The sequence below is a fragment of the Notolabrus celidotus genome, chromosome 18 (assembly GCF_009762535.1).
Source record: "Notolabrus celidotus isolate fNotCel1 chromosome 18, fNotCel1.pri, whole genome shotgun sequence".
Lineage (NCBI taxonomy): Eukaryota > Metazoa > Chordata > Actinopteri > Labriformes > Labridae > Notolabrus > Notolabrus celidotus.
This window is the reverse complement of record NC_048289.1, coordinates 14,707,654-14,735,384: the sequence shown is the minus strand read 5'-3', so window position 1 is coordinate 14,735,384 and position 27,731 is coordinate 14,707,654. Positions and strand designations below refer to the sequence as shown.

At 40.9% G+C, this 27,731-nt stretch overlaps 2 protein-coding genes across 2 annotated transcripts in view; one reads left to right on the top strand and one right to left on the bottom strand.

Annotated features, from left to right (window-relative positions):
* Positions 1 to 91: 91 nt before the first annotated feature.
* On the bottom strand, positions 92 to 26,526 carry si:ch211-234p6.5 (pleckstrin homology domain-containing family A member 7). The gene is made up of 26 exons (XM_034707223.1): positions 26,446 to 26,526; positions 26,282 to 26,304; positions 23,648 to 23,836; positions 17,118 to 17,187; positions 16,913 to 17,011; positions 16,749 to 16,821; positions 16,538 to 16,638; positions 14,671 to 14,789; positions 14,373 to 14,585; positions 13,935 to 14,247; positions 12,287 to 12,346; positions 11,951 to 12,103; positions 11,259 to 11,318; positions 11,075 to 11,155; positions 9,463 to 9,615; positions 9,259 to 9,357; positions 8,901 to 9,009; positions 8,345 to 8,418; positions 6,780 to 6,884; positions 6,607 to 6,697; positions 6,291 to 6,340; positions 5,662 to 5,790; positions 5,161 to 5,568; positions 4,529 to 4,650; positions 4,249 to 4,349; positions 92 to 1,787 (listed from the first exon to the last, which is right to left on the bottom strand). Exons 3-26 carry the CDS (start codon positions 23,680 to 23,682, stop codon positions 604 to 606), a joined length of 4,002 nt encoding a protein of 1,333 aa, XP_034563114.1. The 5' UTR covers positions 23,683 to 23,836; positions 26,282 to 26,304; positions 26,446 to 26,526; the 3' UTR covers positions 92 to 603.
* Positions 25,714 to 27,731, top strand: part of mybpc2b (myosin binding protein Cb) — a 76,492-nt gene continuing 74,474 nt past the window's right edge. Inside the window, exon 1 of the mRNA XM_034707230.1 lies at positions 25,714 to 25,882. The gene's annotated coding sequence lies outside the window, so the exon portion shown is untranslated. The remainder of the gene's footprint in view (positions 25,883 to 27,731) is intronic.

Below are 27,731 nucleotides of genomic sequence, written 5' to 3'. Positions count from 1 at the left end.
CGTGAGACCTTCATTGAGGAAAAGAAAGTATTGTATGAAGAGAGAAGAACACATAAAAATGGGATTCCTTATAAATAGATCAAATCAGGAGTCCCACACAGCATGTTTATTAATCAGGCTATTTGAGATACAAAACACATGTGATTATACAGTGACGATAACAGGGTTATGTTGCCATTCACAAGCAGCCATTATGAATGCTTTTATATGTTAGGTTATTACCTATGAATGTATTTTGAGAAATGAAAGTGTTAACCTCTGACTGCAGCTCTGCATAAGGTAAAATGAGTTCACCATCAACTGCAAGAACACATTTGCATACACTGTTTTTGACATCATGAAATATTTTAAGACTCTCTGTATGACATGCATACATTTTAAACCACAAATCAGGAATAATGGAAATGTTCAAGTGTACGGCATAATTATGATTATATCTGATACATATGTTCCCGTTTTACCATCCAGTAAAAGGTCCAACTTCTTTCCATCACTTAGCGTCCTACTCTGCATCATTTTCCCTTTCTGTAAATCACTTCACTATGTTCTCGTCCTTCCTAACTTTGTTTATTTAAGCTCCTTAAGCAGTCACCGCTCTTGCCTCTACAAACTTGTCCTTAATACTGTAACTCGTGCCTTCCCAAAAGAGGCACTCCTAATCACTTTCCCGCTCTCAAACACAGAGCTGGATGGATTGACGGAGTGGTTGTTGCTTGTCTCTTTGTTTTCTTCAGTTGAACATTTCCTCTCCTCTTCAGCTCTCTTTTGGTCCACCTTACTGTCTTCTGACTCTCTTGACTCACTTTGTTCTTCTCTTGACACTGCACTTTCAACCAAAGCCTGATCAGGATCAGTGTCCTGAACAGGAGCTCCTTCAACAGTTTCTCTATCTTGGGTTTCTTGCGTTGAGGTGTCTTCACATTCTTTTTGAGGGATCTCTTCATCTCCACAAGCTTTTTTCACTGGACTGGCTGGGATATTTAATGCTTCTGTGTCCTGGGTTTCCTGTGCTGAATCTTGGAAGTTGTTGTCAACCACTATTACTCTATTTTCCTCAACATTTGATGGAAAATGCAGGCTTGAATCCTGGCCCTCTTGGTTAGTATCTCCCCTAACATCATCCATCCTTACATCTGGCACAGATTCATTGATAAGCAGTTCTTCTACTTCGGGCCTAGATGACGTTTGGGTGGTTGAATTTCCATCATTCTTTGTGATATCTGAGTCAGAAATACTGATATCACATGCAATCTTGTAGAAGAGTGAATGGTTTTCTTTCATTTTCTCTAAGCTTTCACTGACTGCGGATGACATTTTATTGGAATCAGTAGCATCCTCAGCGCTTGGTGGTTGGTTCTCTACATCTGATGTTTCTTCACAGCACAATGAGTCTATTCCAGGGATCTGCAAAGGTATAAACCCTTGCCACTGGTTGGTGGAGAGGAACCATTTTGCTCTCAGATCAGATGATGGAAACTCATTTTCATCAGCATCAGGATCTTTGAGCTTCTGCTCCTCTCCATCCTTGTGACTTGAAAACCCGCCGCCACTGTCTTTCTGGTAGACAGTCATAGATGAGATATGATACGGTGAATCTGGACGTTTGATCTTGGCAACCCCTGCTCGCCCACTGCGATCTTTCTGTTGTGTTTTGTTCCCAAATCTGGCTTGACTTTTAGATTTTTTCACATGCCGGCTTGTTACATCTTCAGTTTGAGATGTTCCAGTATGCTGAAGCTCTAAAGAACATCTGTTGTTTTCCCCACAGCCATCATACGATTCATGGTCTGAAAAAAACCAAGAGAATTTGCCACTAAATTAAAGAAGTAATGACAACATATGTTTAGAAACAGGACCACACCTCCCTCACTAGTTGAATCACGTGTGCATTGCTGGTTGTTTACATGTGCCTACCAAGTTCTATCACCTTTGTACACCTAAATAATCCTGACTCACACTGTCTCTCTTGATTGTTTTCATTCTCATAATCCCCAAATCCCATTCTCTTCCCATCTCCTTCTCTCCTGATAGAAGAACCCTTCAAGGGTACTGAGCCAGATGATCCATCCATATGTGCCCCACCTTAAGTCTCTACCACTGGGTTACTAATGGATTAAGCTTAACCACAACCCCATTTAATCCTTTATCATCCAATTCTAACATGAACTCTTTAATCCAAACCTATCCAAACCCCTCTAACTGTACTCTCCCCAGACCCCTGAATCCTAGCCTTACCTCTCTTCATGCGACGACTATTCAACCTCCTCAAATCATAGCACACCAAAATGTACCCTGCCTTATATTGACAAGATTTATACATATACAGATACAAAACACTCACCATGTAACCATACCTTGACAACTTTTGTCTTAACCCACCTCAGCCCCTTTTATACCACCCTTCCATGACCCCTTTCATCCTTCCATACCTCAGCCCCTTTTATACCATTCTGCCTCGACCCCTTCATCATACCCTACCTGGACTCCGTTGTCCTACCCTACCATGGCCTCTTTGACCTACCCTACATTGACATCTTTCGCCCTACACTACATTGATCCCTTTCAACCTGCATAACCTCGACAGATTTATCTTACCCTACCTTGACTCCTTTCTTCTTACCCTACCTTGACTCCTTTCTTCTTACCCTACCTTGACCCCTTTCTTCTTACCCTACCTTGACCCCTTTCTTCTTACCCTACCTTGACCCCTTTTGTATAACCTAACCTCAACCCCTATAATCCTACCCTACCTTGACCCCCCTGATCCTGCCCTACCTTAGCCCTTTCATTCTGCCCTACCTTGACCCTTTCATTCTATCCTATATTGACCCTTTCATCCTACCCTGCCTTGACCCCTTTTTACCCTACCCTACCTTGACCCTTTTCGCCCTGCCATACCTCAACCCCTTTTATACCATCCCGCCATGACCCCTTTCATCATACCCTTCCTTGACCCCGTTGTCCTACCCTACCATGGCCTCTTTGATCTACCCTACATTGACATCTTGCGTCCTACACTACATTGATCTCTTTCAACCTGCCCAACCTCGACAGATTTATCTTACCCTACCTTGACCCCTTTCTTCTTACCCAACCTCTACCCCTTTTGTATAACCTAACCTCGACCCCTATAATCCTACCCTACCTTGACCCCTTTGTCCAGCCCTACCTTGACCCTTATATTCTACCCTACATTGACCCTTTCATCCTACCCTACCTTGACCCTTTTCGCCCTACCATACCTCAACCCCTGTTATACCACCTACCTTGACCCCTTTCATTCTACCCTACCTTGACCCGTTTTATTCTACACTACTTTGATCACTTTTATTCTACCCTACTTTGACCGCTTTCATTCTACCCTACCTTGACCCCTTTTCATTACCCCCCTCCATCCATTTCACTCTTCCATGACCTCTTTTATCACACCCTTGACCTCATGCCTTTTCTTACCTTGGTGGCCCTTTCGGCCCATTCTTCTTTTGCTCCCCATCATCTGACTCCACTTTCACCCCTTTTCTTTTCAACTTACTTAACCTGTTTTTCAAACCATAGCTCAACATCCTTAACCCTACTCTTCTTTGCCTGCTTATTATTCTATCCTTATTCCTTTACTTTCATCAAACCAAATCTGGCCCCCTACATCCAAGCCCTGACCTTAATGCACACAAACCTAGTCCCCTTTCATCCTACCATATGTTGACCCAAAATGTTTCCAACTTTATTTGGACCCCATAGGATCCCACCTTAACTCAACCCATTTTATCCTGCCCACTTATGACCCCACACCATCCAATCCTAACTCAGCTCCTTCAGATACGGAAAACAACAAAAGACATTCTCTCATTTGTTGTGTTGATGATGGTAGAGGGCAGCATCGTCTAATATGTTGGTGCAAAATTTCCCATAGGTATTCAAATGGGTTGAGATCTGTCGACTGTGAAGACTGCAGTTTACATTTTTTATCAATTACATCACCAAACCATTAAGTGACCTTTTGTGGCCCATGGATGGAAGTATTGTCTACCTAGCCATCAGAATAAAAACGTATCAATACAATAACTTTGTATTCATTTGCAGAGGCCCTTCCCCCTTTGGAGACCAGTAGACAAAATCAGACCACCTCATTGTGGGGGTCAAACATTCATGCCTTTCATTAGTCACGTGTTCCTATTATGACAGCTTTTCTAAAATAATTCAGAAACTTGGTCATAGTTACAATCCTCATATTTGTTTAGAAACGCATACCTGATTTCATCCTTTGTTTTCTGGTGTCAGGGGGAATGTGATGAACTTCCTCCCCCCTGATTGGCAGTTGATTCTGTGTAGTGGCACTCTCTCTGACTGCGCTGATAGATAGATAGATAGATAGATAGATAGATAGATAGATAGATAGATAGATAGATAGATAGATAGATAGATAGATAGATAGATAGATAGATAGATAGATAGATAGATAGATAGATGAAACAACAAATTACACCATTAAAACATTAAAACATTTTAATGTCTGATGACAAAATCCCACCTTCTTATAACTCTCTCTCGTATTCGCTCCACACGTCGAAGTTTGGCCTCACGCTGCTCAGGGGTCAGACAGACATCAGGCTCCGTGTCAGTGGTCAGGAGGGCAGCTGGCCGTTCCTCTGTCTATTCAAACAGTTTTACATTAGAAAGCATGCTTCACTTAAAGCAAATACTTATTTCCAATGCTGGAATGATATTTAGCCACTGATATCATGCGTTCTATGGAGCTGTTAGTAAGGCTGCACGGCTATGGTCTCAACTCCACATATTTGGCGGTTTCTTGATCAGCTGGTGAGTTAGATGGAACCAGAATTTCCATTATGCCACCTTTGAGGCTTTCAGCTATGTTTTGGCTTTAGAACGCAACTACAGAAACCCCTAATGGGTGACATCACTGAGACTACATCCATATTTTGTACAGTCTATAGTTTTGTCTATGACATTTTTTTGTTTGAGGCTTAAGAAGAGCTTCCTCTATGGGTGTTAAATAACAAAATATTTCCTTCACATTTTCTGTGCTTCTTCAGCTTTTGTCAAAAGTTCAGTTTAAAATGTTGAAGAAAAAAAATGCAAGAATTTTCAGGTATCATATCAGGTTTAGTGGTATGTTTAGGGCTCATCATTCTTTCTTACCCTTGGGTCCATGCAGGCATTTCCATTTCCTAAACCTGCTTGGTCTTGACTTTGATTCCTTGAAGCCTCAGTATTTACAGCTCTGCTCACTTCTGACCGCATGTCTTTCTTGGAGGTCTTCAGTACTCCCTGATGTAGCTGTCTGCTCGTCTTTTTAGCTTGCTGATCCAAGTACATCTCTGCTGAGGTCCGGTTTTGATCAGGACTGTCCAACAACAGATGCCTTGGTGACTTATTCAACATTTTTTTGCTCTGCTCAGCCAATCTCTCCTGCCTCTCTGGCGGTATCTGCTCGGGTAGAGGATTGTCGAGCTCAGGCGGGGGGTCCTCAACAGAAACCCGTCTGGCCACGAGAGAAGTGGGCAGGACAGCTGTGACAACTCGTGTCACCCTCAAAGGAAAAGGGGCCTAAGGAAATATCAAGTCAGATTAGTAAATGTGTATTGGTTTATAATTGAACATGGTGATGACATCTGTTATGGTATTGCTGTTATGGCAGACCTCTTCTCTGGTCCCCGAACTCTCGGTTTGGGCACCTGGAGAAGGTATCGGGGGTTTCTTCCGATTAGACAACCTCTCCTTATTCTTCTTCATACGCTCAATCTGCTCCTCTTCACTCATCTTCATCTTCTAGACGAGATATAGAGAGTATGAGTCATTTATGACCTCCTTCACCTCAACAATACACATGCAATCCACGATGTGCATGTCAAAAGCGCAGCTAAATATATACAAATACACGACTATTACGGTTGTGTGTTTGCATCTATCCCTGCAGAGCTGTGTGTGTGCCTGGCTATATGTACAGCTGCTCTCCTCTGTATGTTTGTATATATTGAATGTATGTGTGTGAGTATGTGAGAAAAGGGGGGGTTGGGTGGTAAAAGTGAGAAGACCCAGCTGCTGGGCTAACACAAGCCTCTGCCTCCCCCTCTCGCTTACAACAGGAACTGCAACATGCCCTAATTGCAGGGAAGATGAGAGAATCAAAGAATTGGAATTTGGCTGTGATTGCAGAGAGGAAAAATCAGCTTTGACTGCTTCTATATTTAGAGCGCGTTTGGCTCACATAGCATACATCCAGATATAGTTAACCAGCAAACAGGAAATTACAGTGTGAAGAATCAAACCTTGGTTGATTGGTTTCCTGTATCTGGTGGGATCCACTTGGAACCAGATTCTACATATGAAATGAAAATAGAGGAAAGAGGAGGAGAGCAGGAGAGGGATGGAGGATGGGTGGGAGGAGAGGGTGAGAAGGAAGAGGAGAAATAGGAAATATGAGGGTGGAGTACAAAACAAAGCCTGTGACAAATGATTTACCCTTTTGCATTAAACACCTATTAAAGCTGTTTTGTTTAAGATGAGTCACACAATATGAATCTCCAGGCTATTGTATCAATATCATTCATTTTGTAGACCATTATTTTAAGCATCTGTGCCAACCGAATGAGTCTTTCTGTGCTTTCACATTAAGGAGGTCAGGCTGGCTGTTTTCTCTTCTGTGTACAGGATCAACAGCGTGGCAGTAGATTCCCTGAAAATAAAAACAGACAAAACATTTACAAAAAATCAAACTTGGTGTTTTTTTTTTCAATTGATATGCAAATATTTCACACCTCATATGGTGACTCTGTCCAAACATGGCCCTGATCCCTTCTCTGATGGAATTCCTGTAGCTCCTGGGGTAACGGTGGGCGGAGGGGGGGCTCTTGCTCCATACCCTTTAAAGAGCATTGTCATGAGGGTTAAAATGAGAACTGTGAAGCAGTATTAGAAGAACTTTCTACATCCATAGCACATTGGTAGGAATTGGTAGATAAATCCTAATGAACAACTCAACAGTTCATGAGCTACTGCCGCCAGCTCAGTCCATAGGGACTTGGCTTGGGAACCGAAGGGTCGTCGGTTCGAGTCCCAGCATGGACGAAGTTTGGCAAGTGGACTGGTGGCTGGAGGGTGCTGGTTCACTTGCCTGGGCACTGCCGAGGTGCCCTTGAGCAAGGCACCGAACCCCCAACTGCTTGGGATGCACTGGTTGATGGCAGTATCCTTACTCTGACATCTCTCCCAAAGTGCATGTCCACTGCATGTGTGTGTGCATGATTGTATGTATATATACCAAAAGAAACTGTGCGTGTAGCATGACTGAAAAAACAACACGAGTGAAAAATTTGAATTTTCCCCCTGGGGATTAATAAAGTACTTTATTATTATTATTATTAAAATTCACCATATTCACAAAGGCAGCCATTTCCCTTTGATGCCTCCCACTCTCAATACGAGAAGCTTAAACTTACAATGTCACATTGCTATTTTTCAGGTTAGCTAGCCCAACAGAATGGGGGAATCTGATAAAATTAAACTGATTCACTTTTTCCTGATTAATCCAGAAAAGTGGCAAGAAAATTGTTAGCAAAAGTCTGGGAGGACACCTGGACAAGTTTAAATATGGTGAAAATCAAACAACATTTACATTAACCAACTAGCTACTGTCAGAAAACAGTTGACATAAGCATTTTGACATTTCCTAGCTAACATTTGAGATCGATAGTGTTGTATGATATAATGGGAAAATAGTCTACTCCTAGCTAACAGTAGTGTTAGCTAGATAATACAAATGTAGTGTGAGCAAGCTCATGTAAATGCTAGCTTGCTGGTGCAAAGTGACTAGTCAAATGCTTTCGTAAGCTGGTTTATCTTTAGGCACCAAATGTCCAATAAGCAACATTTTTATTCTTGAATATAGCACACTGTACCTCTAGAATTTCATCCTGATTGTCTTTTAGTTTCTGATCAGTTAAGTAGTATTGAATTAATCCTGATATGTCTGATTTTGACTTTTGGAATACAGTAGTATGACGTTAGCATTTTCATGACAGCATTTGAGCCAGTCATGAAAAACAGAAAAGAAAATGAGAATGATTTTTAAACATGACATCACAAATTAATGAGTTGCAATTGGATCTATATGTCGTAGAATTAAAAGCACTCCTGGCTTAGATTGTCTGAATTTCTGTCATTGAAAAACAAACACAGACAAGTCTTAAAGAGCCGGTCTGTACATCCCAGATGATGGATATAACCTTTGACATTAATGGACAATAAACCCATAGTTGTTACCAGCTGAGAGCAAACATCAGAGGTCACCAACAACAACAGGAGCAACAGACAGGAGTCCTACCATTGGCAGTCCGCTGTGCAGCCTCTCTGTGGGAGAGCCAGGGGATCCAGGATGTGGAGACGTCGGCTGGAAAGCTGAGGGGGAGACGGAAAAGGTCACAGTGTTGACACTGTTCATCTATTGTTTTACAGACAACATCTTATGTGCACGAGAAAAATGAATTGACTTCTTGAATGAAAGCAATAGTCGCTGTTTGAATTTTATGACTTCACAAAGAAAAAATAGATGCAACCTCAGCACACTCTTTAGAACGACAGTACCACATCAAATGTCTTATACAGTATAATGACATGTAGACTTTGTATGGCACTGAAATAGTGTGATTATTTCATTCCTGTGTGCTTGTGTGGACTAATAGGACAACTTTGTATGTACATATTCTAATGCTTGGTGTAGCTTGAATTAATTCCTAACTTCATCCACATTACCACTCAGGAAGGCTTGAACAATCCATCCATAGACATAAATGGGATATTAGTAAAGTTATATTGACTACATGGCTGGTTACAAGGAATGCATCAATCAAACAGTTCATCAGGCAACGTTTTATTCTTACTGTGGTGCCTCTGTAGTCCCATAAGGAAGCGAAAGTTATCCCTGTTGATCTTCAGTCCAGCCAAAATGTCCTCCATCATCCACAGCTCCCTCTGGGCCTGAGACTGATCCTGATCAAAAGAGAAAAATACATATTTCACATCTTCGGCTGTGAGAATTCAATATTTTTATACACATATACGTACAATAGTGGTAAAATTAAACAAAGCTAACAAGTTCACCAGCAGAAATGGTTGTAGTTCAACTCCAAAAAAATAGTTTTGTTGATTTTCCTCACAATGAGGGTGAAAAGATGGCTTTGCAGGAGAGGCATTATAACATTTCTTAAGAAAAAAAGCTTCAGAGAAGGTTGACTCTACCTGTGGCATCCCAAAATTACAGATGTGCTGAAGGTGTGAGCGGATAACGGACAGTTCACTCTCCATTCTCTCATACTGACTCCACACCCGTTCCATTTCCTGGGTAATAAGATCCACAGACAATGAGAGCAATAGAAGAACCCATTGTGAATATAAAAACAAGTAGATCATTGCTAAAACACAAAGTGAAAGCTTCTTACACACCAATGAAACATCACACATCCTGGCTCGAATTGTGACCAGGTCTTCTTGGAGCAAAGCCTTCTGGGTCAGTGTTTCTTCGTGGGCTCGTGGACCCTGACTCCTCCAGTCCTCCAGCTGCAGTCTGGACACCTCTAATGCACAATGGACACTATCCTACAACAGGGGGGGGAAAGAGTGTTGTTATTCTTAGAAACAGTTGTTTGCTATAGCCGTTTGCTGAAAAAGCAACACATTACTAGACAAAGAAGAGAGTATCATATTTTATGGGTCAAGTGCGACTAAAAAATGTAGCAATGTTTCTTGTGAGTTTAAAAAGTGATATAAAAGCTATTCTGAAACATTCCACCTGATTGGTTTCTTTAAATACTGTTACATTTTCTGTTGTGTACACATCATATATACTTTGGTGAGATCCTGCTTTCACTTTGTAAGCCTTATGCTTCTGTAGAGTCCGGCCTGTATGCTTGGATCAATATTTTCTTAATGCTGCATTCTTGTTTTTCCTACATGCTGCTTGTATTTCATGTCTGTGGCTACTTACCTACTGCTATACTGTCATGTTATTTCTATATGTAGTTCCTAGCAATGTTTGCAAGGTGTTGCTTGCACCTTATTTAAAGTATTTTTCATCACCCTTTCTTGTCCATTTGGGAGCCTATTCAAACATCTAGCCAGGGACTGCAGAGGGACACTAGCCTCTCGGCGAACTCTAGCATACTTACAGAAATGTTTATTAATATGCACTGTCCCTAAAAATGCATTAGAAAGAACTAGAACAACTAGACTATATTTTAAAGTCAGGACCAGGACTTGTCTGAATATTCTCCTTGACAGCACTCTCTCCTTCACCTCCCATTTCAACCACGTCACCCGGTCCGCCTACTTCCACCTACGCAATATTAACCGTCTCCGTCCTTCACTCACTCCCCACTCCACTGCCATTCTTGTTCACAGCCTCGTCACCTCCCGCTTGGACTAATGCAACTCCCTTCTGTTTGGCCTCCCCCACAAAACCCTCCATAAACTACAACTGGTTCAAAATTCAGCCGCCCGTATCATCACATGCACGCCTCCATCAACCACATCACACCCATCCTACAACAGCTCCACTGGCTCTCCATCACATACCAGATCAACTATAAAATACTTCTCCTCACCTTCAAATCCATACACAACCTCACCCCTCCATATCTCTCTGACCTCCTTTATACTGCCACACCTGTCCGCACCCTCAGATTCTCCTCCTCCATCCACCTCACTGTCCCCCCTGCTCGCCTTGTTACCATGGGGAGCAGAGCCTTCAGACGCTCTGCTCCCCAGCTCTGGAACTCTCTCCCACCTGAGCTCCGTAATACTGACTCACTCCCACATTTTAAATCCAAACTCAAAACTCATCTGTTTAAACTGGCTTACTCCATCTGACCACAACTCCACTGTCCATTCACTGAAAACTTTTAAAATTGTATTCTATTACTGTTTGTTATTTAAACTCTGTTTGTTTTAATGCTGTAAGGTGACCTTGAGTGTCAAGAAAGGCACCTATAAATAAAATACATTATTATTATTATTATTATCATTATTATATTCGTTGCTTAATGGGGTAATTTCTCACCTTATCCATTTGTAGCTGGGCCAGCTCCACAGACAGAGACTGCAGCAGCTTGTCACATCCACACAACCTCGTCAACACAGCCTGAAGAGGAAAAATCAAACTGATGTTTACTCGGAGAGAAACATCTGACAGGATGATAAAGAGCGGCATCATCATACTCTGAGGACCATGTGTGAATACTCACATCTGCATCACTTTCAAGAGGTCTGATCGGCGGCGTTTCTCTCAGATCTTGTTTTGGAGTCTGAAAAGCATCAAGGTTATCGTTTTCATAAAATGAGTCATTTAAAAACTATTTCGCCACTTCCTGTTTACAAAGATAAATAAAAAATCCTTTGTGATTATAGTTATTCGTACTGAGGGTATTTGGTGTTGGCAAATGTATGAAAGCGCAGTGTTAATGGTTGAATGCTAAGACTTAGCTTCACAGACAAAACAGAGCTCACAGCCATGAGTTTTGGCCTCCAACTGCTCCAACTTCTTTTCCATTAAACACAATAATAATTTGGCAAACAGTGGTATTTTCAGGTAGCATAATCGTGCAGAACTCATCATTTTGAGGCACAACAAAAACAACAATAAAAGACAATAATAATGAACACAGCACATCATTTATTAGTCACAAACAACATCTAAGACAGCAAGAGTGAGTAACAACATAGAACAGTGACATAGACATGAAACAACTCCAGACTATGGTAAAATGTTCTCCACAAAAATGCTGTTGTTCACTCTGATAAAAAATCATCACATTCTTCAAAGTCTGCACGGTTAAAGACGACACCAAAACACAGAAACACAAATAACAACTTGTTTTTTTAAGTTGAACACAACAGGACACCATAAGAACACAGAGAGCAGCAGGGCTGGCTGTACCATAGCTGGCGGTAGCACACAAACAGATAAATTGTTGCGGAGATGGTGATGATGGTGGTGGTGGTGGTGGTGTGGGGGGTGGGGAGCATGAGCTGCCCTCGATGAGGGGGGCAAAGGGGGCAGTAAGTCTGCATGTGCCCCTGTGGAGTAGCTCTGAAGCGAGAGACAGCGTGTGTATGAAAAAAACAGAGAACACATGGCATTATAAGAAACATGCTGTGCTAGGCTGCAGGAAAGTATCATCTGGACTAGAAATGGCTACGGCAATCTGTTGAGGTAAGTTTCACTTAGCAACAATCACAAGGTTCAACTTTTATCACTTCTGTTCATAATCACCTTTCCTAAAGGTCTTCTCCCACTTGGGATGTGATGGACGGAACCGTACGTAGGTGTAGGCTGTAATCAATGAAACGGAAAGTAGATGTTTTCTGATACATTTGTTAAAGGCTTTACCACTAATAGAGGATATGCACTAATGTCACATTTCCACCTGCACACCGAGTGAGAAAATATCCTGCAATATAGCAATCCTCAGGAGGGAAAATCTCAAAAAACAGGAACAAAACAGACAACTGCTTAAAGTAAGGGCAGATGAGGCCCCTACAAAGTACCGAAGATACTGGTGGTTTATCCTGAGATGATACATTTCTTTCAACATCCACATGTGGTCAGAAATCAGGTTTACAGACAAGGACAGGGGAGTACACAAAATAAAGTCTGAAGGCATTCAAAAGTTTGGGTCCTATCAGTGATGGATAATCTGTTGGTTCTTCCACTTATTTCCAGTGTGACAACCTCACATTTAACATCTTGTGAACTCATTGATACACATGATTTAGCAGTCAGTAACCGCAATTAGAAAAATACATGGATGTGTTCAAACAGATTTCAAAATAAGTTACTTGTATGAGCCATTTTACCTATGTTGTTTTTGTTTTTTGTTTTGCTACTCGCACAATCACCACAAGGGGCACTTCAGGTAAACGGGCAGGTAAATGCTACAAAAGGTGAAGCAGTGATCTTGAGAGCACACAGATTTTACCACTCGTCTTAGACCGCACTGTTGTCCTAATCACGTATTTCACCATCAAAATAAGTTGTCTGTACCTGTTTATAATTTGAATCAATAAATGGCAAGAAGTAACGCAATGATAACAACGGATTGGACATTAGACTCTTTTAGAAGCGCGTCAAAAACACCTCACTCCCGCACCAAGACAGTGACTAAAATCAGGTCAGAACAGTCACTACATTACTGATATGATTTAATCTGTGATAAGTATCTGTATAGTCATGAATGTTATTGCTCTTCGCAACACCAGCTATGCTAAATGGACTTTGCAGGATATTAACAGCAAGTATAACAACATAATTCAGTGTTCTTAGATGCTGTGCCATCATCAGTGTTTTCCTTATAGATGATCTACTGAAATGTTTAGTGTTGATTTTAATTGAAGCAAACAGGTAGAACGAGAGGAGTAATTGATGTGATGCATATAGGAAGTGCGACTGTAACTGGACGGCTTCATACTGGGGCTTTATCAACAAAACAGAATGTTTCTATGTGCATATAATGCCAGCTGAGGATGTATGCTGCCTGAGAACACTGACAAGAAATAATTACTGAGAAGACAGCAGCTCTCAACTGGATTATACTCTGTTCATGACCTGCTCCTGTCCAGGTTTCACAAGCTTTCTGACACTTGGTGAGTGTGAACGCAGTGATTCATGCCCACTGTGATGCCACGTGTGCACTCTCAGTTAAGAATTGCTTCACAAGGACTTATAAGACAAAAACTCTGGGGGTGAAACTGAAATGAAGCAGCACAGGCCTGAATAGCTGACTACCTGACTGGATCTTATGTCTCCCATAATGCAATTGACACAATAACACTGATTATCTTTTTATAAACAGGTCATACTATTTTACATATTTCTATTAGAGGATATTTTATGTTAAAAAATAAACCAATCAGGCGCTGACCTTGCTCAGGTTCTGCCACCTCTCTGTGAGTGGAGTAGTCGGAGTGGATTTGAACTCCAGATTAGGGGAGGCAGGTGCGTAGAACAAAGTCTGCGGCACCATGTTTGGGTCATCATGAGGTCGGATGTCAACCCTTCCCACTGGTGTATGAGGTCTTGACCCCAGCTGACCTCTTGAGGTCAGAGAACCTGTTCCCATGATTTCAGCCTGAGTGGGTGGCGTGTTTTGGCCTGGAAGAGAATCCTCCTCTTGGTTTGGACCACAAGCTCTTCTCCTGCTAAACTCAGGCGGGCTGGGTGCTCTGTTTGAAGGGCTGCATTAAAAAAAAAAAACATCAAAGATTGACAAAGCTGGGACCTCTTTCAGATGATTTTCTCTTTCAAGTAAAGCACAGAGATTTAAATATGTGCCTTTCACACACAGGCATGACTTGACAACCTGCTGTTTCTGTGACGCACACTCCGCCTCCCCCTCGGCTCAGAGCGAGACGTCCCCATCCTCCCACTGCTCAGCTGACTCGGTTCGCTCAGAGCTCGGCTGACGTGCCTGTGTTTCTGGGAGGGACCCTCTCCATCACAGGGGGGTTTAGGGAAGTCCACTGATTCACTGCTGCCATCTATCTGTGTGAAATCCTGATAACTTGAACAACGCCTGAGAGGAAGAGAGATGAAGTCATGAAAATCGTTAGCTGCTCAGCGTTGATTCCAACTTGTGTCCACACTGAATATCAGCGTACCTGTGCAGAGAGCTGTCCTGCTCCATTGTGGCAGACTGACTGAGGGCTCGGACCCAACCCAACATGTCCTCCTGGGTGTCAGCACTGAAGAAATAAGAGCGCATTCCCTGGTGCACAACCTATTTTTACACAAATGAATTAAAACTTTACACTTTTATATCAGATGGGACCATAACTTCTTAATAGAGATATGAGAATTGACAACAACACTGATACCAATCTTAAGATTTTTGCACCTATATGACTACAAAAAAGGTACTCAGAAAGCTGCTTTCCTCACCGAATAACTTTCTTAAAGAGTATTTTTCATGATTAATCTTTGTAACTAGTTCCACTTTGAACCTCATTTGCTCTACTGCATGCGCTGCAGACAGTGTGTTGTAAATCACAGAATCAGAGCACACTGCTGGACAAGCTATTCAATGATAATTCATAATCAGCCAACAGATTTTGCATGAAAACACAGAATATGCAGGCGACACAACAAATCTGAAGATGAACATATTCAGATTTCGGTTTGTAGTTTGAGGCAAGTAGTATCGTCTGCTAGCACGGTAGTCCTTGTGGAGAGCAAAGACAGCATCTACCGAACTGTGACACTGGAACTCACACTATTATCGACATATATTTTTGCTTTAATTGATCTCTATATTAGTTATCTGCATGTGATTTATCTAGAAAATCTGGTTGTAAATTCCTTATTGATCATCTGAGTCCCCCGAAACTTCCCCTCCATGCCAGAGGTTATATTGTCAGTTGACAACAAACCATAAGATCAAATCAACTTGAACACTGATTGATTTCTGCTTGATTTTTTGGGGAAAAAAGTAGATTGGTGTCTACTGGAGGACACATACTGATACAAGAAGTGTATCCATCTGTCTTCGGATGGACATACTTTTCCTTTTTTCAGTTACATACACTAATGTGCATTTTATGTTGTTTTTCAGATTCAGATTCAGAGAACTTTATTAATCTAGAGGGCAATTTGGTTTGCAGTGTACCAGCTTGTCAATAAACAACACAAACACTAACAAACAGACAAACAACACTCAACAGTCAACATGTCAGTGACAACAACAGTGCAAGATGGGGCTTGCCATAAAGAGTAGAAGAATGTTAAAATAGACTAAAATAACTTTTTGGGCTCACCATCCTCCCACATTACAATTTATGACTCCTTATTCTTTTGCCGTTAGACCATTTTTCTGGTACAATGAAAACAGTTTTCATTAAGAAAAGGTTTCATAACTCATTTTTTGTTAACTAGTTTTTCTGCTACTTTGTTCCTATCTCAGTGTCTCCCGATGTTTCATCTTCTTGGCACTGTAGCAGTGAGTGACAGGTGGCCTCAGCCATGAGGTGTGCACTGGCTTTACAGATAAGTGACGCTGTCCAATGAAAATTGACATCTAATTAGTGAATACCAAATATATGTTGCCAATTTTGACTTGGATTTTTAATTATGTAAATTGTGTGTGGATTGTACACACTTGCATGAGTGAACCCTAGGAAGAGTAGTTGCTCCCTTGGTAGTAGCTATAGGGATCCAAATAAATAATAAATAAAAGACAATCCAATGATGTTTTATGTAAGTCAAGAAAAAAGGTGTCTTGTATTTGAGTCGACACAGTAGATATAGCTCTCCGGCTCTAGCTCTTGGTGTCTTGTTTTGATTATTTTCCCCCTCAAAAATATTTGAAATTAAATTGATTGTAGGTGCATTGTGGTCAACCACTGCTTTAAAAAGTAACATGTAAATGTTAAACTACTTATAGCTTCTACTGTACATGAAGATCAGATTAAAATAAGCTGAAACACATATTTCGATGATGTCAAACTCAAACGTGTAACCAGAAGATGATACCTTGAAGGTGAACTTTCTGTTCTTGCATTCTCGTGGAGTGCAGAATAGGATTTTGTAGCTGGGGAGGGGGATGCTGCCCAGCACAGATTCTTCTCTACTGTCTGTTGGGAAACAGAAAAGAGGTGAACAAAAGGCGAGAGGCATTGTTGTACAGATCAATGCGCATGAAAAGGTTTCATCCAGACAAAGTGCTTGGCGACAGGCAGAGTACCTTTATAGTAAAACAGACAATAGTCGGAGAGGACAAACCACCGCCGCTTCCATAGCTTCAAACCAGAGCTGTCCTGAAGAGGGAAGATTAACCAGTGGCTGTATTCTTTCTTTAAGCAATGATGAAGAAATAAACTGTCGAGTGGAACATTTTTGGGACACTACCTTTTTGTTGAGCCATCCTCTGATGACCACGCCACAGTTGGGGTCTCTCTTGGCTGCCTGACATCTTTTCCCAAATGTTTGCACCCTCCCATCATTTTCCTGTTTTATAAAGAGGGAATCATACATTTGTGTGCATTGAAAGAGTTACAAAAATACACCAAAGTCTGCATGTAATTAGAAGTTAACTATGCTAATTAAAGCAAACCTTTGACACAGGAAAGAAGGAAACTGTGGCCAAACTGGATGCTTGGCTAACTCTGTCCTGGTCATCCATTCTGCAGTGGAAACAAATATTCATATAAATATTAAATTTTAAAACAGCAGGAGAGAAACTTTTAAAAAGAGGTCAAGGAAAGTGAATTGAAAATGGATTGTGTACATTATTTTATATTTGACTATTTTTGTATATTTTTTGTTATTTTATTATGTATATACTTAAATAGTTGACGGATCATTACTATATTAATCTTTACCTTTTCATTACAACTATATTCATATGAATGTATGTATATCATGTATAACATATATGTTTTATGTAAAAACATACCAAAGAATAAATGTTTACACACTTGCTTACTGGAATAACTAGATTTAAAATAGGTGTTTCTGAAAAAATCAAAACAATCTTTGAAAAAGTCAGTGTTGTCATGTCACAAATATCACAACAATGTCACAGTGATTAGCATACAAACTTAAGCCTTACATGACCTTAAACCAGGTCTTTCAAAAATACAGCTTTCAAAAGAAAACCTGATACATAGATGCACAACTTTAAAGTTATACTTCACCTAACGCCTTGTGTCCTAAGTTGAAACCCTGTTCACATGTTTGAATTAACTGGTTACAGCTGGTTACCCCGGTGAGGCTAACACATGAGGCCTTACCAACACAATCTGCCCTAGAGTCTCCCTCTGCAGAAGCAGTCAGTCACTCCCATGAGAGGCACACTGTCCCTTCCAAAGACACATTTGCCACATTCCCATATAGCTGAGATTTTTTCCTATAGTCAACTGTTCATCCTCCCGGACGCTCAATGTTGTGCTCTCTCCCACTTCCAGCGAAACTCTCCCACACGTCTATTCTGAGCCATAACAGGCCGGCGTGCATCCCCACCATGAAATTGACAGGTGACAGCTGCGTCGCCGTGGTAGCAGGGAGGGGCCTGGGACTGTGTGAAAACCAATCTGGCAGCAGGGACGGGCTGGTACTATGAGACTGAGAGAGACTTGGAATGTGTCCCAAAGGAGTGCAGAACTGCAGCATGAACGCCAAAATGAAAGAGCAGGGTCGAGGAGAGGAAGTTAAGAGGCACATTGACGACAAATGTGTAGGGCGGGGTAGTGTCACAGGTTTGTGTTTTTTTCTGTAGAGTCATGTCGTCTCTTGAGACATGTGACCACCAGTTTTAGCAGCTTGAGGTCACATGGAAGCATGTCAACAGCACCTGCACCTACTGTACAACCAAGTATCTATATATAAACATTCAGAATGCTGAATAATAATATACTTCAAGAGATTTTGCTTTTATTAAACTTTAACTAACATTTTGTTTGATTCCAATGCTTTTAAAATATTTTCCAGACAAGCAGTGATATTCTTTTTGTGTGTTCTTCTCTATCATTTGGCCAAGTTTTTTGTGATGAAGTATGTAATTAACTCATCACATGCCAACTTATGTCTGAAAATCATCACTCCAGTATCTTATTATACTGGTTCTGTAATTGGGATTACCCCTGACTCTCTTGAGGTTACCTTGGAGAAGAGAACTAGGACTAAATTGAAAACTGTCCTGATCTTTGAAGGCAATCCCCTGCAGTGTTTTTAATGGACTGAGAAGCTCCTTCAGTGAGCGACTGGTGATGCCGCAATGCTCCACAGAACGTCTTGGAAGGTCCTTTGTTCCTGCAGCAGTCAGATTTTTTAATGAACACTTGTAGCCATAAATCTGACCCATAGCTGTTAATTTGGCCTCAAATTGTGTTACTGTGTTATTTGTTTGTTTGTGGTGTTTTTTGTGACTGTACTGTCTTATTGTTTGTTGATTCTGTGAACAGAAACCTTGTGGAATATGAATTTCCCCCACAGGGGATCATTAAAGTTCTCTAATCTAATCTAATCGCAAATCTAATCTATGTGATTGATCATTCTCTTAACTTGTAAGAGAAAACATCTATTACTTATAATTAGGGCAGTCAGTATAAACATGTGATGCCAATTGAGGTGCCATTAAAAAAAAAACCCAATCTATTTTGTCCTTTTCCGTTGTCCATAGTTAAGCTGCTGCAGTGTCTTCCTGCTTCCCATTGTGATGAAAAACGACACCACTGTTTTTTCACAGCTCGTTTCACTCCAAAAGACCAACAGACAAGTCAAGAGTAATAAGCACTTTATGTTTACCAGAATGAAAATACCTGGTAGCACTTAAGAGTCTGAGCTACCACCTATAAGCTAATCAGACTGATGACAGCAGGCAACCTCATAATAAAAGCTGACATAGCACAATTTTGAGGTGTGCGAAGCACCACAGACGTGTGGATGAAGTTAAATTCAGCCCTTGCTAAATGGGTGACAACTGACTGCTGGCTAGTCAACACTGTGAAAGAATCAGGTATAAGAGACGTCTTCAGGTTGACATGTTATAACCAGTCATATGCCTTTTAAGCAACCAAACTGGAACTCCTGAAAAGAGCAAATGCTAATGCATTAACTTGGGATCATTGGATGTCATTGACAGCTCTTGAATTCATATATGTATGTATTTATGTACATATTTAACTGTGAGCGGTGTGTCTTATAAATAATGTCATCACTTCATTGAATAACTCACTCTACTTCTGAACCAAACTCTGAAAACAACTTTTCTTTAGATTTTAAAACTGATCTTCCTCTATGAGTGTAATCTGGTAGAGCTGTCCAAGTAAAACATAATTTTACAGCTTATCTAAACTGCACACTCATTGTTGACCTCATAAATCAGTAGTACAGATATATACTTAAAGATAAAAGCTCATGAGAAACATCTCACTCTGAGCCTCCTCAAGCACTCGTGGGTGACCAAGAGGTTGGACTCGGTGTAGCTGCCACAATCTCTGTCAGAATCAACCACAAAGCTCCACAAGTGAGACGCGGAGTAAACCAGGAAACACAATCATGTCTTTGTGAGCAATGAAAGCAGAGACTAACAACTTTACAGCCACTGGGGGTTCTGTGGGTGTTGTGAAATATTTGGAAAATCTCCTCCTTTATCAGCTGGGGTCACTTGCTCGGGGAGGAGAAGACTTAAAATGCTAAAGAGGGGATGGAGTGGAGGACAAACGGTGGGTTTGTGTACCACACAGAGTGCGCTTTGTGGCACCCAGGGGACTCTAGGGCATCATGTGAAGTTGGACATTGAGCATGTTTAATACATCGGCACGTAAACTATCCTCCCTCGCCATCAACCAAAACATTTGCATGTCTCCTGCATTCTCAATTGTTTGAATGTCAACTTAATCATCACAGAACATTTGTTCGTGATTAGCAGAGGAGTGATGTAAGGCTCTCACACAACTATTGACGCAACTGTCTGAGAAGATTCCCTAATGAAGATACTTTATTCTTATCTCATGGTACATTTTTATGTGGGTTTAGTCCATAAAGTGGGGCAACAATAAGGCAAAATAGTGGCTGTATAAATAAAGCTTCAATATCACACATATGCAAAGCTGAGAAAAAGTCACCTAGTGGGCCTGTTATTGTTCAGTCACCGATGAATCATCACTAAGCTGCTTTAAAATAACATTTACATTGGTTAAAATGACTTTTTTCCCTCATGATAATTAACTGGAAATGTATTAAATGTAATGAAAAATCAGGATTAAGAAATTATATTGAAATTAACTTGAAATATTTCTGTAAAAATGTTTTATGACAGTTCAAATAGTTGTTCAAATTAATTTCTTCAATTTATATTATTACATTCAGGGTCCAGTGTGTTGCATTTAAACGGGTAACACTCTACAGCATTTATAGCCTACGCTGATAACGCATACCTTTTCCTATTCGGGCCTTTGAAATACAGAAAATCAACAACAAATGCAAAACATAAATACCAACAGAAGGATTTCAGTGAAACAAACATAATAATAAGTGCCATATTGTTGTACCTGACTAATTGTGCCCGCCTGCTGGCTCCTTCACCCTCCATCACTTGGCACTCTTCCTCACAGCATCTCCTCCCGCTCGACTGCCCTCTTCCTGACCGCCACCAGCTCCTGTTTCCCAAACGAGTCACTCCCGCTATACTCCTCTTCTCTCCTCGTACGTGTGAATCTCCCTCTCTGTTTCTCACTTCTTCACTCGGCCTGGACTTGTAGCAGCGGTAGCGGCAGCAGTCTCTGTCCAGTGATCTGTCTACCTACGCTGGCTGTTCACACTCACTCTGCTCCTCTGTCCTCTGACAGTGCCCTCTCTGTGAGACCCTTCTTTCTTCCTCCCCCCCTTTCTCCTTCTCCCTCTTCTTCTTCAGTGTCCCTCCCTCTCACCCGGCCTTTCACAGCCTCTCTGTCTTTTGCTGAGTGTGGGTTAGTGACTTTGGAATTTACAGAAAAAAACCCAGCTGATCTCTCATTCTTTGTCTCTGCCCTTTGCATTATTTGAATTGCATATCAAACCTTTCTAGATCTAGCTTCATAACTTAAACAGACAGTTCTGAAATATTACATGATACAGGCAAAAGACCGTAGGAACGGTTTCCTGTGACACCTGGTTGCAAAGGCTGAATAGTTAAGCTTACTTTTACACTTCTTTGTAGAACTTGCCGAATGCAGGAAAAAAAGAGTCTTTGTGCTTAAATTATAAATTAAATATTTAAATAATGTTGTCAAATTGATTCAGTACTTGATACATTATTTTAGCCATGAAAGTATGAAAAAGCACCAAGGCTTTGTTTAAAAAGAAAATGCAGAATATGTTTTAAAATACATCTACACGTTTTTTTTTGGAAGGGAGAATCCTCCTCTTTATGCTTTGTATTAGTGATAACAGTATTTAAATTCAGTTGGTATGTTTGTTCCTCTTTTCCCTTGTTTTTTAAACTGGTGCTGTATGAGGTAATTGTCCACGATAAGTGCATTAGACTCAAGAGATGCATGGCCCTTTAATTGAAAAACAAGCCAGAGTACTGACAAGCTGCAGAGGGAGCAAGACGTATGTGATACATAGACGTATGTGTGGAAGAAAATTCTGAATATAGTACACATTTGCACTGATATTAATATCTGAGTTGGACTTTCTTAAGATTAGCTAGATAACGAGGTACATGTAACCCTGTCTACAGCGGGGATTGGCCTGTGTTCTGTGTCTTCAATCTGGCTGGTTTCTCACAAAGTACTAGTGTCTCTGCTTCCCAATGGTGTTTAAAAAAAAAAAGTTTGTTAAAGTCTAAAGTAGGGCCTATTTTCACCCATGCAGTTCAGCGTTTTCAGTGCACATCATCCACAATGTAAAAATGCCCTTAGCATCATCTGTTTTTTGTAACATTGCTCACAGTGCTGTCTGTTGAAAATATTCAAACTGTTGGGACAGCGCAGCACTGGTCAATGTCACTTAATCTATCACGGACCAATCCAAATCAAAAAGGGGCGGGACTTGTGATATCAAGTCTGTCAACAACAATGGCGGAAGTCCACAAAGAGGAGAGACTAACCACTATTACAGTACTATAGCACTAGTTCCAGGTCTGGAGTTGCTGCTAATGCCTTGAAAATGGTTTTTCATCAATTATTTTAACATTTTCTTTCTAAAATTCCACTGAATAAAAGGAAATATGAAGCATACAGAGCATTATAAAACAGACATAACGGTCACTAGTAAGGGAAGTTGAAGCACTGCGGCACAACTTTTGTAACCTAGCAAGTGTAAGCACCTGTGACAAGCACTTTGAAATTGAAGAGCATAAAAAATTGAATAAGCTGTTGAGAGATTATGCCCGTAACACATCTTTTTTTTTAGAAACCCACAATTCAATTGTGAACTATACATATACTGTTGCTCAGATAAATACATCTGTAGCATTTAATTATCAGACATAATCAAAATATTACAGAATTAGAAAATCAACAGTTAAAACTTCTCTAGAACCATGCAAAAAAAACATCGGCCCAATGTTCTTTTTCCTGCTGCACTGAGTCAGCATCTTCCAAAGTTCTTATTAGAATACTTCTCAGACAGAAACTTCAGTAACTTGAATACGTACACAGGACTTGCTCATAAAAGATGCACCTATACGAATCAAACTGTAAGAAATTAGGCATACAGGGCTTTAAGGTAACACTCGTGGAAGCTTGTCTGGTCATGAAAAATGTTTTAAAAGACTAGACAAAAAGAGGAGCACTCAAAGAAAAAAGTTGGAGCTGTTGCTCTGCAGCGGGCAACCACAGATGCCTCAGGAGGGCTGGCATTAATGCTGTGCAAGAGGAAGATATCAAAGGCATTTTAAGAGCTATGATAAGAACAAGGGGATAGGGGATAAGTCAAGTCTAAAATTACTCTCAGAGGAAAGCAGCCTGAAGGCCTGGCTGGTTGGTGGCACCATTTTTACACTCATGAATAAAGCAGAGATAAATACCCAGTGCTGTGTCTAGAAATGCTGTTGTTGAAATCCTGCAGTGTCGACACATACTGTTATCCAAAACACGCATCACTTGCTTAATACTGACATAGTAATCATGCCATCATAGTATTATTAGGACTCACATGTCCAGACATTTGGTTTTGACCAAAGGGGTCATGACCTCGGATGCCCAGGATGTCCAGTTCTCACAGGGGGTGAATCAGTCTGCCTCCGGATATTTATGACCCCTCCCTTTTAGCATACGGAACAACGTGCTGTGTTGACTGACAGCTGCATGGATACTTATCAGCTCCTGTTACACACCAAACAACCTGTGGGGCACAACCAAACAGGAAGCAGGGACAGTGAATTCAAGGGCTTATGGGAAATGTGGTCCCATACAAAATTCAGTACATAGCAATAGATGCAGACCTCAAGCAGACATATATATTTTATTTACTAGTGATGGGAAGTTTGGCTCTTTTCAGAGAGCCGGCTCTTTTGACTCAGCTCCGAAAGAAGAGCCGGCTCTTTCGACTCCTGAACAGCTCTTAATTTAGGATCTTTTGTAGCCGTATATTTTACCTTAACTTTGCAAAAAAAAAAATTTTTTTTTGTGTTGAAAACCCTTTTACTTAGTGTTTTTATGAGAAGCATTATAATTGCTCAATTTTGTGAATTTATTCTGTTACAAAACCATTCTTACTTTTGTTTAGTATTTTCATCAAAATTTGTATTGTACAAATTAACAAAAGAACTGCAAACATATCCACAGAACCAGAACCAACTCAAGCAAACAGAACCAAACTCAAGCAAACAGAACCAGAACCAACTCAGGCAAACAGAACCAGAACCAAATTCAAGCAAACAGAACCAGAACCAACTCAAGCAAACAGAACCAGAACCAATTCAAGCAAACAGAACCATAACCAACTCAGGCAAACAGAACCAGAACCAAACTCAAGCAAACAGAACCAGAACCAATTCAAGCAAACAGAACCAGAACCAACTCAGGCAAACAGAACCAGAACCAACTCAAGCAAACAGAACCAAACTCAAGCAAACAGAACCAGAACCAACTCAGGCAACAGAACCAGAACCAAACTCAAGCAAAAAGAACCAGAACCAACTCAAGCAAACAGAACCAGAACCAATACAAGCAAACAGAACCAGAACCAACTCAGGCAAACAGAACCAGAACCAAACTCAAGCAAACAGAACCAGAACCAAACTCAAGCAAACAGAACCAGAACCAAACTCAAGCAAACAGAACCAGAACCAAACTGGAGTAAACATTAATAATGTCCTCAGTGCAGGTTGGCATTGAGAAAAATCAGATGCCTCAGCTTGGATGGGCTGATGCGATTTCTCCTCTCAGTGAGTATTTGCCCTGTTTGAGAAGACCCTCTCTGAAGGAACAGATGTAGCCACGATACACAGCCTCCCCTCCATCACCTGTGTCCTATATCCTCACATGTGATCATTTTTCATTCATTCAAACATTGATTGTTGTTTTGTTGGTTGGCGTGATCACGGCTGACAGTGACCGGTTATTAAAGCTCAACGTGTTCACGAATTGGCTCCTCATCCCTACAGCGTCTGGACGGACGCTACAGTACATATACATTTGCTGTAGGACTTACTAAATGTCATACATTATTTTGCTTGTCAGAGCCCCCGTGGTGAGAGCTTTTTAGACTCTGATCCGGACTACAGTCCTCAGCAAAGCACCTCATCGGGTCAGAGGGGACAGGCCCGAGGTCGAGCGAGAGGGGCAGTAAGTAGAGTCAGGGGAAGCAGAGGCAGGGGATGGGGAGAACACGCTGGGGAAATGTATGCGCAGGAGGCGGGCAGAACGGCAGGACGGGATTTGATTGGTTTAAAATTTTGGGACCCAAAAACGGTGATTGGTTGGTGTTTTCCCAGGTTTACTCCAGCTGTAGATAGCAGATCACTCTTTTTTAAGAACACATTATGTGTTGATTGCTATCGGGACATAAAGATCATTTTAACCAGTATAACAAAAGGTGTATCTAAATCTGACTACCAACCCCAGCTTTAAATAAATAAATCAATTACTACCAGGAAATTTGCACAGTTATCTTGAATCAACAAGATAAATAACTCGAGATTTCAAGGAACAAACAGAAGGTATTAATTATCATGGGAAAAAAAACGAGTAAAATATATGGACACAATACATGTCCGCATAAGGCTTCCGTACAAAAGCGTTGTAGTTAAAAAGTTTGACGTTCCAGAGAAACCATTTGCACAAACCCCAGTCCAAGTAATGAGGATGTTACCTGGTGGAGACTGCCAAACATGGAGGATAAGGCCCGAAAAAGTGGAGGACTACCTGAGCAAGCTGCATTAAAACTGTAAGTTACCATCATGTGCTGAAGGTTGGTTACTCCTGAGGTGTGTATGTCTCGGGCTAATGTTTGCAACAACCATGCGGGGCTGCTAGCTATTGTCACGTGTTGTTGCATCTAAGACAACGTTTCACGAATTTACTGGTCGGTCTTGGTTGTCTGCTTTGTTTCTGCTTAAATGTAGTCGATGGCATACATCGTCCTTTTGTTTATGCTTCAGTGATGTGCAATTGCGATCACAGTGTAAGCATATATCTGAGCCATCTGCTGATATCATATTGTCATTTTGGTTCGTCAAACTGTGACAACTAAAAAGGGGAGTCTGTAAATAAAGTTGCCAGAAATGCCAACCTATTTAAACGATATTGAATGGAAGAGACATGAATTTGAAAATGCAAAACACACCTGTGTTGAAATCTACGGTGGCCCTGAAGGACAAAACAAACATACAAAATATTAAACACTTTTACAAAGTTGGAGACAAATTTACATTTTGGAAAACATTATTACATCAGCAAAACATTTTTACCAAGGCCAAAACAAATTTAGATTTAAGAAAACAGATTTACAAAATTTTAGAACACTTTGACCGTTAAGTCTGACTCCTTTTAGCCTGATTCTGTTTGGCCTGAGGCTATGTGGTCTGAGGCCGTTTCATTTGAAATCTGACACATGATGAAGGTTTTGCGAAGATATGACGGAGCTTTTCTGGAGACATGATGCTTTTTCATCTGAGGTCGGACACCTTTCTGAGACCCGAGGATGTCCTAATATGTAAACCATGTCCCTCTGTTTGGTTTTTCTCCATCAAAACAAACTAAATGACCCCTCACTCAATCACCTCTGGTATTTGATACATTCCCTTTCTGTAAAAATGAAATGTTAATTTGTTTCAGAAATGGTAAAAGTGTTCCGTCGTTTGTAAAATTGTCTCCAACTTTGTAAAAGTGTTTCATCTTTTGTAAATTTGTTTCCTTAAATGTAAATTTGTTTTGTCCTTGGTAAAAGTGCTTTGCTAACGCAATTTTGTTTTATAGTGTTTTCCAAAATGTAAAATTTGTCTCCCAACTTTGTACAGTCATGGCCAAAAGTTTTGAGAGTGACACAACTATTAATTTTCACAAAGTCTGCTGTTTCAGTTTTTATAATGGCAGTTTGCATATACTCCAGAATGTTATGAGGAGTGATCAGCTCAACTGCAATTAATTGCAAAGTCCCTCTTTGCCTTGAAAATGAACTTTATCACCAAAAACACATTTCCACTGCATTTCAGCCCTGCCACAAAAGGACCAGCTAACATAATTTCAATGACACACAGGTGTCACACACATTAACACAGGTGTGGGTGTTGATGAGGACAAGGCTGGCGATCAATCTGTCATGATTGAGTGACTGGACACTTTGAAAGGAAGATGGTGCATGACACCATTGTTCCTCATCTGTTAGCCATGGTTACCTGCAAGGAAACACGTGCAGCCATCATTGCATTGCACAAAAAGGGCCTAACAGAGAAGTTTATAGCAGCGAGTAAGATTGCACTTCAGTCAACCGTCTATTGAATTATCAAGAACTTTAAGGAGAGAGGTTCAATTGTTGCCAAACAGGCTCCAGGGCGCCCAAGAAAGTCCAGCAAGCGCCAGGACCGTCTCCTGAAGGTGTTACAGCTGCGGGATCGGGCCACCACCAGTGCAGAGCTTGCTCAGGAATGGCAGCAGGCAGGTGTGAGTGCATCTGCACGCACAGTGAGGTGAAGACTTTTGGAGGAAGGCCTGGTGTCAAGGAGGGCAGCAAAGAAGCCACTTCTCTCCAGTAAAAACATCAGGGACAGACTGATATTCTGCAGAAGGTACAGGGA